Source organism: Copadichromis virginalis, linkage group LG10, assembly GCF_057382275.1.
Source record: "Copadichromis virginalis isolate Kocher_CV1m ecotype Utaka linkage group LG10, C_Virginalis_male_GT1.1, whole genome shotgun sequence".
Lineage (NCBI taxonomy): Eukaryota > Metazoa > Chordata > Actinopteri > Cichliformes > Cichlidae > Copadichromis > Copadichromis virginalis.
This window is the reverse complement of record NC_140627.1, coordinates 35,096,067-35,109,908: the sequence shown is the minus strand read 5'-3', so window position 1 is coordinate 35,109,908 and position 13,842 is coordinate 35,096,067. Positions and strand designations below refer to the sequence as shown.

Genomic DNA, 13,842 nt, shown 5'->3' with positions numbered 1-13,842 from the left:
TAATATTTCTAATATTTCTAATATTTCTAATATTTCTAATATTTCTAATATTTCATTGTTTCACTTCTTCCCAGAATTTCCTAATTTCAGGACACTGCCACAAACAATGGAGAAGTGTGCCCTTTTCCTCGTTGCATTTTTATACAAACATCCGGGATGGTACTGTAGAAAGCATTAAGTTTGACTGGAGTCATATACGTATGCATTAACCAGCTGTACTGCAAGAGATTTAAACGAGTGTTCACTGTTTGTGATTGTGCCCTGGCGCAAGCCCTCTCCCACTCTTCAAGGGAGATGTTCTCCTGTAAGTCTTCTCTCCAGGATTCAAGCTTCTTTACGGACGTTTCTGTAGAGGCAGCCACCAGTTCATTATAGGTTTTGGAAATCAAGCCCCTTCCCCGGCAATCTTTCACCATCATTTCTTCAAGTGTTGATAGGCCAGGAATGGACAAGGGCTGGTTTTGCTGTGCTCTAATAAAATCTCTCAGCTGTAAATATCTAAAGAACTGTCTGCGGACTATGTCATGCTTGACAACAATTTCGTCAAAGGACAGTGTAACATGTTGACTCATGTGTGTATCAGCCACTAGATGGCACTGTGTTGCTGCAATGTGTGTAATTCACTCGCGAGCAAGCAGCCCCAGAGGAAATGGAGAAGTAGAGGAAATAAAGTGGAATCGGAGCAGAGATTGGTGTGTGCGTGCAGTTAATAAGAAGCTCGGTATATAAACAAAAACAAAACATGGTGTCAGAGTAGCGGTTTTCTACGCAATCCCTCGCCGTCGGACAGCGCAGACATGGAGGCTTACGGCGTTCCCACACCGCGTATGGATTGGGACTCTAGCAACCTGCCCGAGGCATGGCGGCGTTTCAAGCAGCACGCCGAGCTAATGTTCGCTGGTCCTCTTCGGGGGAAGGAGGAGGCAGACAAATGCAGCTACCTTCTTCTATGGGTCGGTGAGAAAGGACGGGACGTCTACAACACGTGGACGCTCACCGCAGACGACTCCCGAAAGCTTCAGACGTACTACGATAAGTACACTGATTACATCATACCGAAAGCTAACCCAATCTACGCCCGATATAAGTTCCATGAAAAGATGCAGGGTGAAAATGAGACATTTGAACAGTTTATTACGGAACTGAAAACTACTTGCTAAAGACTGTGGGTACCCAAATACAGATGAAATGGTCAGGGATCGCATTGTATTTGCCACTAACTCGCCACACGTCCGAGAAAAGCTACTCAGCCAAGGCGCAGAGCTCACGCTAGAGAAAGCTATAGATATAGCACGATCACACGAGCTAGCAAAGCAACAGCTAAAAACTATGGGTCACTCCAGGGGCCAAGAAACTGTGCACGCCATCGGCAGGAAATCGCACAGACAAGAATATCAAACAAGAAGCGTGAGACCAAAAGAACACGCTAATGCAACACTAAAAACGTGCAGCTATTGTGCCGGACAACACAGTAATAGAGACACCTGCCCAGCAAAAGGGAAGCAATGTGCAAAATGCAAGAAAATGAACCATTTTGCGAGAGCATGCAGGTCAAGACTCCCTTCGCAGACAAAAGCCCACCTCAAATCAGTACACACTGTGAGAGAGAACATAGAAATGTCAACTATGGACACAGATGAGGACCAAGACTGTTTCTACATTGATAGCATCACCATAGAAAATGAAGGAAGAAATGATGAGCAAGCATATGCAGACATGCAGCTTGGTTCCCCCCCACAGACAGTGAGGTTTAAAGTTGACACTGGGGCGCAAGCAAACACAATTCCAGCTAACATGTTCCAGACACTCTTCCCACACGTGACACTGAAGCCTGTCACACACAAGCTCACAGATTACGGGGGACACTCACTCAGCATGGAAGGGAAATGCCAGCTAAAATGCAAACACAAAGACAAAACCCGCACGTTGGAATTCCATGTTGTTAACACAAGCGCCCCACCTGTATTAGCAATGAAAGCTTGCCGTGACCTTAACCTGGTAAGGATCGTGATGGCAGTGACGGAAGAAAGAGGCAAGACAACCAACAGTTCACAGGCAATACTAGACGAATATGCAGACGTATTCAAAGGGATAGGAGAATTTCCTGGTGAATGCAGTTTCCATGTAAACCCAGACGTTGCACCCACAGTCAGCCCACCTCGTCGGATTCCCATTGCTCTGCGAGCCCGACTCAAAGACAAGCTCGACAACATGGAAAGGAATCAAATCATATGCAAGGTCACAGATCCTACGGACTGGGTGAATGCACTTGTTGTCGTGGAAAAACCCAAGACGGGCAGACTCAGAGTATGTCTGGACCCCAGACCCCTCAACAAGGCTATACAAAGACCCCATTACCCTCTACCCACCTTAGAGGATGTCACCACAAAACTTGCTGGGGCCAAGTATTTCAGTGTTTTGGACGCCAGATCAGGCTACTGGGCCATTAAGCTAAGCCACGAATCATCTCTGTTAACCACATTTAATACTGTGTTTGGCAGGTACCGCTTCCTCAGGTTGCCATTCGGCATAATCTCAGCTCAGGATGAGTTCCAGTGACGCGTGAACGAGACCTACGAGGGCCTGAGGGGCGTGGCAGCCATTGTGGACGACGTACTGGTCTTCGGAGAAACCAAACAGGAGCATGATGACTACCTGAGGGCCATGCTGCAGCGCAGCGGGGAGAGAGGTGTAAAACTGAACCCTGACAAGTGCACCATCTGCGTCAAAGAGGTCAGTTACTTCGGTCACACATTGTCACACGAAGGGCTGAAACCAGATCCACAAAAAGTAAAAGCAGTCCAAGACATGGCGCCCCCACAGAACAGGGCGGAATTGGAAACAGTGCTGGGGATGGTTAATTATCTAGCAAGATTTGCCCCACACCTGTCAGAGATAAATGCTCCGCTCCGCCAGCTGTTAAAGCAGGACAGTGAGTTTGTATGGGACAAGAACCATGACAGAGCCTTTCAACGAATGAAGGAGCTGATCACTAAAGAACCAGGCCCAGTTCTCTCCTTCTTCGACCCCAAGAAAGCGCTACGACTCCAGGTCGATGCATCCAAAAGTGGCCTCGGTTCTGTGATGCTGCAGGACGGCAAGCCAGTTGCCTACGCATCCAAGTCACTTAACAGCACCGAGCAGAACTATGCCCAAATAGAAAAAGAGCTGTATGCTGTTCTCTTTGGTTGCAAGCGGTTCCACGAGTACATGTACGGTCGACATGTGACCATTGAGTCGGACCACAAGCCACTTGAGTCCATACTCAAAAAAACACTAGCATCAGCACCACCACGGCTACAGAGGATGATAATACAGCTGCAAAAGTACGACATCAGCATCATCCACAAGCCAGGGAAAGACATCCCGGTAGCCGACACGCTCTCCCGGAAATCCATAGAGTTCCACGATAAATCACTATGTGACGGGATGGATGCGCAGATCCACTCAGTCCTCAGCAACATGCCTGTCAGTGATCAGAGACTCTCAGAGATAAGAAACGAAACAGCCCAGGATCCTCAGCTCAACACTCGGAGAAGGACCACATTGAGTGGATGGCCAGATAAAAGGTCTCAATGTCCGCCTGACATCCAGGAGTTTTGGAACCACAGGGATGAGATCTCACTGATAGACGGGATCATGTTTAAAGGAGAGAAAATGATCATCCCAAAAAGGCTCAGAAAGGACATGATAGGGCGGATTCATTCCAGCCATATGGGTATAGAAAAGAGTAAAAACAGAGCCAGAGACCTTCTGTTTTGGCCAGGCATGGGAAAGCAGATTGAGGAAGCAGTCGGAGCCTGCAGCACATGCCAGGAGAGACAAGCTGCTAACCCCAAGGAACCCCTGTTGTCACATGCAATACCAGAACGACCGTGGCAGGTCATAGCCACCGATCTGTTCACTTGGAACTCGGAAGACTACATCATCATGGTAGATTACTACAGTAGATTCTTCGAATTGGAAAGACTGCGCAGCTGCACTGCAGAAGCAGTGATCCACAAACTAAAGTCAGCCATGGCTAGGCATGGTATTCCAGAGTCGGTGATTAGTGATAACGGTCTGTGCTATGCTTCAAGTAAGTTTCAGAACAGTTCGCAAAGTCATGGAGTTTCACCCACACCACTACTAGTCCCCATTACCCACAGAGCAACGGCCTAGCTGAGAAAACAGTCCAGACAGCAAAGAAACTTCTGGACAAGGCCAAAGCGGAACATAAGGATCCCTACTTGAGCCTATTAGAATACCGGAACACCCCCGTGGACAACTTAAAGTCGCCTGCACAACTACTCATGAGCCGGAGACTTCGCTCCATCCTCCCTGCAACACCAAAACAGCTGGAACCCCAAGTAGTTTGCCAGCAAACAGTGCGTGAGAGGAGAGAGGTCTGCCAGCAGCGCCAGCAGACTTATTTCAACAGAGCCGCCCGGCCTCTGCCTCAACTATGTCCTGGCACACTGGTCCGGTTCCGGCAACAAGACGGTTCCTGGAAGCCAGCTGTGGTCACAAGTTGTGCCGACACGTCCAGAAGCTACAACATAACCACAGATACAGGACAAGTTTACCGGCGTAACCGCCGACACCTCCGCGGAAGCAGGAACAGCGTAGGAGGTGAGGAGTTCATTCAACCAACAGGCATCAGCGATGACAGCCCTGTGGTATCTCAGCCCCCGCCTGTGGAGCCCCCGGATAAAGACATTACAACACCTGGATACACGACTCGTTATGGGCGTGTTACCAAACCAAGACAGGTCTTGGACCTGTAATATTGTAAAGGGTGCAGGCAGATCGCTGCCCTAAAAAAAAAAAAAGAAAAAAAAGAAAAATGTTTACATGTTTGTTGTTCCAATGATGTCACTAAATGCATCTGTTTATTATGGTTGTGATGTAGCCAGTATTGAGTCGAATGCTATGTTATCAATGGATGTGCTCAGGATGTTATTCCTGTAATTTCAGTTGCCTTAGGAATTTTTCAAGCCTGAGTTGTGTTGTGTCTTTTTTTTTAAGAAGGGAGATGTAACATGTTGACTCATGTGTGTATCAGCCACTAGATGGCACTGTGTCGCTGCAATGTGTGTAATTCACTCGCGAGCAAGAAGCCCCAGAGGAAATGGAGAAGTAGAGGAAATAAAGTGGAATCGGAGCAGAGATTGGTGTGTGCGTGCAGTTAATAAGAAGCTCGGTATATAAACAAAAACAAAACAGACAGTAAGTGTTTATTATCTGGATTGCAAAGATCTCCTATTTGTAACCCCTTTCAGCCCATATTTTAAATCCCCCTTCACCCCGTCCTGGGGGGAAATGATTTCCCCCCAGGACGGGGTGAATACTGAGAGTGAATCAACTACATTGAGGTGAGTCTTAACTTGATGCCACACCACAATCATATTTCTGACCATGGGATCGTTGCTGTTTCTTTTTAGTTTCTTAAGATTAGCCGAGTACAGATAAATAGGAAATGGCAACTTCAGCGCATACTCTTCCATCTCTCTCCTCAGTGGCACATTCTCTTCTGAATAGTAAAACATTAGTGTTCTCGGCTGCGCCGCCCAGTAGTACAATAGTGGGTTTGGGCATTTAAGCTCTCCTCCTATTCTGTTCATGACTAGGGATGGGTATCGATTAGGTTTTATCCGATACCAGTTTTACTTTTGAAACGGTGCCGGTGCTCCAACCGGTGCTTAAGGAATGGAGAACACACACTTTGTCCAAAAATCTCTCATGTTTAACTGCTTTTATGTAAAAAGATAACAATGTTAGCCTTTTCTGCAGCTATGGGGCATATATGGTATCACTCTTGGCTGGAAGCAGTGCTTAAACAATGGAAAAAAGCAAGCAAGCAATTTATTTATATAGCGCTTTCAGATCAGCCACCAGCTGAACACAAAGTGCTGTACACTTGACATGCCAAACATGATACATTGAGCATGTTAAAAAAAAATGAGAAAAATAGTAATAATAATATAAGATAAGTAAAATATATATATAAAAAAACACATTTAAAACAATAAAATCAGCAAAAAACACAAACTTTGTCCAAAAACCTCTCATGTTTAACTGTTTTCCACTTTTTCTTTGGTCATTTTAGCCTTTTTGGCCAGGGTGAAGGGAGTATCTGCCATCAAACAAGAAGACAGCCGCATGTAGCTATGATGATGTTTGCTAGTTCACCTTACATGCATTAATGTAATAACGTGGTTAGCCTACTCAACGTAAATTACACACGAACAACATGAAGCTACTCACGCAGAGAAGAACGGCTGCTGCTGCATCATCATCCTCATCATTTCTGCTACACTGGCAGGGCTAGGGGCCAGGACTCTCCTCTTCGTGTTTTTGGGGGATGTTGCTAACTCCGGGTCAGATAACAGGCACCACACCCGCAGTAGATGTGCTCGGTGTGAGGTCTCGCAGCAAGCTATCAAATACGGCGCGCTTCTCAGCTTTTAACAAAATGCTATACATCGCCAGGTGTTTGCTGTGAAGTACAGCCAGACTTTTGACCGCTTCGCCTTGGGCATTTTTAATCTGTAGATCTGCTCTAAAAGAATGTACGTACCTGGGCCCGCCTACTACGTTTGCAAAGGTAAAATGATTGGCTAGAATCCAAGGTGTGTGACATCTCAGGGGAAAAAAAGCACCCAAATAAAGCACCGAAATGTGCGCTGCTTTTCGGTCTGGTTACTACCGTTTATGTCAGAACTGATACCGGTACCCATCCCTATTCATGACTTGTTTAACTTTCCTCAGATTTCGTAACCCTCTGCAGTTCCATGATGTGATTTAGATTTTTATCTCAGTAGACATTTCTTGTAGATTGTGTAGTTATATTCCCCAAACAAGTGAAAATATATGTAAAAAAAATTACAAAAAGAAAAAGACAGAAAGCTAACATAAATACTACTGCTAACAAGAGAAACTGCCCAAATACCCTCACTGTCACCCATATCCAGGTCTTTTAACCTGGATTTCCTTCCCCAGATGTTTAAAGTTTCCAGGTAGCAATTAATAGTCCCACCCAAGGATGACACCGTATAGCTGAACTAGTAAAACCAAACAATTCAACTGTTAACTATAACACTAACCATACCCTCCTGTGCCACCAAGGTTAGATATTAAATTCTTATCTCTCTGTTTTGGCCTTAAGGGAGCGGAAGCGCTTCCCAGACCTCAACAGTGAGAAGAGTCCATTGTTGGGATGGGAGAGGTCCATCATAATCTTCCTAGCTTTGGACTTGCACCGCTTGGTGTAGATGGACAGCAGGTCAGGGAGCTCTGATTGAATGATGCGTTCGGCCGAGCGTACCACCCTTTGCAGATCTCGTCTGTCCTGCTTGGTGCTGTTCCCAAACCAGGTGCAGATGTTTGCCGTCAGGACGCTCTCGATGGTGCAGGAGTAGAAGTTCTTGAGCACCTTCAGTGGCAGATGGAAGTCACTAAGTCTTCTGAGGAAGAAGAGACGCTGACGGGCTTTCTTAACCAGGGTGTTGATGTGACAGGACCATGACAGGTCCTGAGTGATGTGGACACCCAGGTATCGGAAACTGTCCACTCTCTCCACTGGCGTGCCACTGATGATGAGGGGTTTGTAATTCCTCGCCTGCTTTGTAGTGAGGGGTGTTTATGAATAGATAGATATTAAATTCTTATCTATTCACAAACACCCCTCTTTGCCATAGGTGAAATCACATTTCACATTTCAAATCAGATTTCTAAGCAACACTAATCAGAAGTGGTCTGTTGGTTTGATTGAGCCCCACTTACTTGAAGTTGACCAATTGTTGCAGAAATACGTTCGGCCTCTTAATCTTTTTTGTTTTTTTTGTATTTTATTTATTTATTTATTAAAATTTATTTTCAATTAGAAGACAGAAATGGGTATCTCAAGAATCTCGGAATCCTAGTTTCTGCTTCTGTGACGTGCTCTACACAGTCAGTAATGTCTTTCCTCACACTATCAATAGCGGACAATATGCCATCAAACCTGGTGGAAAACTCTGTTTTTATGTTGTTGATAGTGGTCAGGATCATGGCCAACGTGGGGCAGGACTCTCCCGCCGCCATATCCTTGCTTCTGTCCGGTGCATTAACCTCTGGAGTCCCGCTGGTGTTAGCCTCGCCGGAGTCCATGGCCTCACTGCTAGCTGATGAATCCTTGCTAGCCCTCGACTTCGTAAAGTCCGACAATTTATCTTGGAGAGTTTTGTTCCCCCCTTGACTGACTTTCTTCTGTGACACCGGCATAATCCTAAGTTTATTTGTCGAAATAAGGGTGATTCACCTACTCAAGTACAATATTTTAGCAGGGTCACCTGGTCCAGCCCTAACTATATGCTATAGCAAAAAGGAAAGTTTGAAGCCTAATCTTGAAAGTAGAGATAGTGTCTGTCTCCCGAATCCAAACTGGAAGCTGGTTCCACAGAAGAGGGGCCTGAAAACTGAAGGCTCTGCCTCCCATTCTACTTTTAAATACTCTAGGAACAACAAGTAGGCCTGCAGAGCGAGAGCGAAGTGCTCTAATAGGGTGATATGGTACTACAAGGTCATTAAGATAAGATGGGGCCTGATTATTTAAGACCTTGTATGTGAGGAGCAGGATTTTGAATTCTGGATTTAACAGGAAGCCAAAACAGGAGAAATCTGCTCTCTCTTTCTAGTCCCTGTCAGGACTCTTGCTGCAGCATTTTGGATCAGCTGAAGGCTTTTCAGGGAGTTTTTAGGACATCCTGATAATAATGAATTACAGTCGTCCAGCCTGGAAGTAATAAATGCATGAACTAGTTTTTCAGCGTCACTCTGAGACAGGATATTTCTAACTTTAGAGATGTTGCACAAATGGAAGAAAGCAGTCTTACATATTTGTTTAATATGTGCGTTGAAGGACATGTCCTGGTCAAACATGACTCCAAGGTTCCTCACAGCATTACTGGAGGCCAAGGTAATGCCATCCAGAGTAAGAATCTGCTTAGATACCATATTTCTAAGCTTTTCAGGGCCGAGTACAATAACCTCAGTTTGATCTGAATGAAGAAGCAGAAAGTTAGCGGCCATCCAGGTCTTTATGTCTTTAAGACATTCCTGCAGTTGAACTCATTGGTGTGTGTTATCTGGCTTCATGCACAGATAGAGCTGGTTTCAGTTCACTTTGTCACAGGAGACTTTCCACAGACACACAGAGAGAAACTCAAATGACAGCAGAAACGTGTGTGTGTGTTCTCAGGTCATGGATCCAGATCTCACCATCGTCCTCCTCGGTAGAACCGGAGTGGGTCAAAGTGCTTCAGCGAACACTATTTTAGGACGAGCAACGTTCGAGTCAAAGACTTCCTTCAAAGCGGTGACGACAGGAATCAGCGAGGAAACGGGACGAGTGTTTGGGAAGCTGTGGTGGACACGCCGGGAGTTTAAGGTTGGGGTATCAGCTGAGAAAGCTCTGTGTGGACGTCCTTTGGTTCCTCAGACCTCGCCTGTTCCTGCTGGTGCTGAGCGTCGGTCGGTGGGGTTTATATCAGAAAAGCTGTAAAATAATAAAATCCTGTGAAAGTTCCTAAATGTTTGGCCTCATTTACATTTTCCAAAGATGTCCAGTGGGCCGGGTGGGGGTCTTTGACAAGCCAGTTGTGGCCCCCAGGCCTGATGTTGGACACCCCTGTGCAGACCAAAGATCACTCAGTGCTGAGAGCAGCTGCTGCTCCATCAGCAGGAAGCTCTGACATCAGCTCTCACAATAAAAAACATTATTATAACGGATGTTCGTACAACATATTATCATGTTATTACAATATTGTAATAACATGATAATATGTACAAACATGAAACCATATGTTAGAACGATAAAGGTTTCATGTTATAATGTGATACAGCTCTATGCTTCCGTAACAGTCCACTTACTAACACTTTTGTTTTTACGACTCAAGCTTCATGGAGTTCATGTTACTGTTCTGAGTGTAAGTGCAGCTTCACCAGCAGGTGGAGCCACTGCTTCAGACAAACTTGAATATTGTTGTTTAAAAAGTAATAAACACTGTTTTAGGGAGCACTTTGATGAGATTAATAACTAAAAAACCATGCAGCGCTTGTGACATTTGCATTTCTTCAACCAATCAAAATCTTTCATCAATATAAAAATGCCTCACAGACCCAAACAAAGTCAGGTCCCTGATCCGCGCAGGTTCAGGTTTTTGGGGTCCTCACAAGGATAGAAGAACAAGTTCATGTGTTTGTGTCTGTGTGGGTCAGCTGTTGTCCCGTACTGTTGGTGTGAAACCAGATCCAGGACCTTCAGAAAGCTTGGAGGGGAAGGACCATGCTGCACACGGCAGTCAGAGGGAGGAGATAATGACGGAGTGGAGGAGTGTCTGTCCGAGCTCAGTCTGCTCAGCAGTTAGTCTCAGTGTGTCTGCCTCACAGAGAACCTCACTGTCAGCATGGAGGAGCGTCGCTGTGGATTATTGATCATCACCTTTCTGCTGCACGTCCACTGTTTGCACTCAGTTTACATCACCCAGAGCACAGGTGAGACTCTCCTCTAATACTTCTCATGCTGCAATACTGACATTGCAGTACTGTTGATTCTATCTGCACACCAGTTACACAGCAGCTGCACTGATGCAGTAACACTCCTGCTCTTCTTCTGTGGTGGTTTCCATTCAGTGCTCTGCGTGCTGACCTTTGAACTGTGCAGTCAAGGTCAAACTCAAACAGTCCATCAGCACACTGACCAATCACAGAGCGGCTCTCGGTGTGAGGCCCCTCCTCTGCACGTTTTCCCAGTAAATCTCAGTGTTTACGTGTTTCAGACGTTTGGGGAATGTGAGCCATCCAGATCATATTTCATCAAATCCTCACTGTGTGTGTGTTTGTGCTCACATTCCTGCTACATGAGGACCAAGCCTTTACACATCACAGTGGGGACACTTCTACAAATTGGGGACCTTCACATGCAGTGAGGTTCAGGAGTGAAGTGTTATTTGAGTCCTCATGAGGACACTCAGTGTGTGTGTGTGTGTGTGTGTGTGTGTGTGTGTGTGTGTGTGTGTGTGTGTGTGTGTGTGTGTGTGTGTGAGAGACCTCCATGACCTCAGACAGAGCCCACTCATCCTTCCTCTTCATCAGTGTAGGTACAGCTCACAGACAAACAAAGGTTCGTCTTTCTATACGTGTGAGGACCCTCGTCCTGCTCTCTAATCTCCACCAGGACAGAAACGTCCTCTCAGAGCTGCTCTCAGAGTAAGACTGTGTCCAGCCTGAGCTGATGTAATCCTGTAGAAACTGTCCTGTGTGGGAGGATCAGAGGTTTTAGTGTTTATTTATTTATTATAACATCTGGATGAAACAGCTGGAGTCATGTTATAAATGATTAGTAATGTCTTTGAAGTAAAACACAGAAACCACAGTCAGCTTTGTACCTGCCCACTGGTTTCATGATCACCATTCAATAATCCTCTGATAACAAAAATTTAAAATATATTTTATTTAAAATGTCTTTGTCTGACTATGTTAAAGACGTGGCCGTGTAAAAAGAAAACACAGCACAGAAGTGTTTCAGGTCATAAACTCATCTACACGCTCTGTGAGAGGCATCCAGTCAGAGTCCAACCACAGGATGCTCTCAGTCTTTGGCTCCGCCTCCTCATATGCTCTGTTGGTACAGTGACCTAACAGGAGCCATGTTATCGGTCACATGATGTCATTAGAAAGGCTCCAACAGCATAAACACGTCTAGAGGCCCAGCTCAGGTGAAACTAGAAGACCACCTGTCAGAGGCCACGCCCCCAATGATGCAAACATTAAGCCTTAATCAAATCTAAACAGGTTTGAATTATCACTAGAGACTCCAAACATGTTTATTTTAATATGGGAGTCTATGGGACTGACTCAGTGCTGCTCCTGCTGGACGTCAGAGGAACTGCAGGTGTGAGGTTCAGGTGTTGTCGGTCTGAATGTTCAACAGTAACGTGTTTGTTTAAATAACTGAAGGTTTTATTGTCTTCAGTCCTGAAACAGACGCTGCAGGAGTGACTGACTCTTCTTCTTCTTCTGCAGATTCTCTCCATCAGGTTCTGTCGGAGTTCGCCATCATTCGTCCAATCAGGACAGACTCAGAGGGGCGCTTCCTGTCAGGTTCCATCTCAGCTCGCCAGCTACATCGCAGGAAAAGACACGCCCCCTCACCAGAGGACACACCCACTGACTTTAAAGACATACATAAGGGCACACCCTTTTCACAACAGGCTCCGCCCAGTCACGGTTGGTGGGGGCAGAGTCACATGACAGAGGAGGCGGAGCTTTTCTATAATGTGACTGCCTTCGGGAAGGAATTGCACCTACACCTGCATCCCAACTCTCGCCTCGTCGCCCCCACCGCCACCATGGAGTGGGAGGAGTCAGGACAGCACCACTCTCAGCCAATAGAAGACACCGGCTGCTTCTACACGGGAACTGTGTCCAACATGGAGGGTACGTCAGTCGCCATCAGCAACTGTGATGGACTGGTATGTATCACATGACCCAATCGTCTTACAGCTGTTTGATCAGAGCAAAGGTTCCCAATCTCCAGGTCGTGGACCAATCCTGGGTCATGTGAACTTAGTCACAGGGTCCCATGTAATCAGTGCCTGAAGAAGAAACTCTAACACGGCTCCTGCACTGTGACTTAAGTGAGCGGTAGTGTCAGAGCTGCGGGAGGGTCCACAGGTCACTGAGCATCCTCAGCTGACCTGCCAACACCATCACCAGGGTGGAGTTAACGGCGTGACCTCCACCCTGACGAGTTCAGAGGAGATGGGACTGTGGACGTCCTCCTCGTGTCTCCGAGGAGCTGAAACAAAGTCAGTGATCGGCTCGTTCAGTGGTCACATTCACAGATGTTTCTCCTGACACCATCCTTCAGCTCTCTGCGGGTTTCTTGTTTTCGCTAACATTTAGCTATCGCCTGGTCGTTATGCCGTAGAGAATCATCAGCACAGCAGGCTGTAGACATGCAGGTGGTTCTTTCTACAGCTCACTCTAAAGAAACAGATTTATTTAATTATCCCACAGAAACTCACTTCAGCACCAGTAGAAAAGAAATAGAAAAAAATAGAAAAAGTAAATGAGTGAATAGCTTCAGCAGTGTATCAAACAGCTTCTCGGGTGTGTTCTTTCTACAGCTCTTCTGCAGTAAAGGTTTGAACGTGTTTGTGGCGTTCTGTTGTGCGGACAGCGCTCGCCTCACCGTCACCGCTGTCTAAGTCAGACGCTCACGTCCTGTTCATCACGGTCCTCTGATGCTGACGGTGGTGAGCTGAGCGAGGCGTGTTCTCAGTCATGGACTGCTGTTACTAAAGTGCTCTGTGACTCAGGCTTTCATGAATAAATATCACACGATTGTTAAACAGTGATGAGGCTCGTCAGCGTGGCGATGGAGCAGTGCTTCAGGTGTTGTAGCTACACGCACACTAAAGCCCGCCCACAGGAACGTCTGCAGGACTTTAATGAGCAAATCAGGCGACCGTCTCAGGTTTCAGTCAAACATGAACATCTGTCACTAACCTGAGACATCACATGAGCCAAAGCATCAGGCGTTTCGTGGGTGACATCAACCAGTGGCTCACCTGAGTCACCTAACAGGCTTCTGTGATCCCACCTGTCAGGTGACTCGAGACATGGACAGGTAAAACACAGACATTGGTTTCAAAGTGACTGTAGGGAGGAAACATATCAGCCCCAGAGGAACGTGTCCCCGAGTCAGGCAGGAGAGTTTTATTTCTTTTGTCCTCTCAGAGACGATTTAAGGATGTAACATCGTCATCGTCATCATCGTCGTTGTCCTGAGCGAGGAAGCTGCAGCTGCTGATGGAT

The 13,842-nt window shown here is 46.2% G+C and overlaps 1 protein-coding gene across 1 annotated transcript in view; it reads left to right on the top strand.

The window, feature by feature from the left end:
* Positions 1–10,403: 10,403 nt before the first annotated feature.
* Positions 10,404–13,842, top strand: part of LOC146700991 (A disintegrin and metalloproteinase with thrombospondin motifs 2-like) — a 28,343-nt gene continuing 24,904 nt past the window's right edge. The window contains exons 1-2 of the mRNA XM_085471187.1: positions 10,404–10,515; positions 12,046–12,494. Of these exons, the coding sequence (XP_085327313.1) occupies positions 10,428–10,515; positions 12,046–12,494 (537 nt within the window). The 5' untranslated portion in view covers positions 10,404–10,427. The remainder of the gene's footprint in view (positions 10,516–12,045; positions 12,495–13,842) is intronic.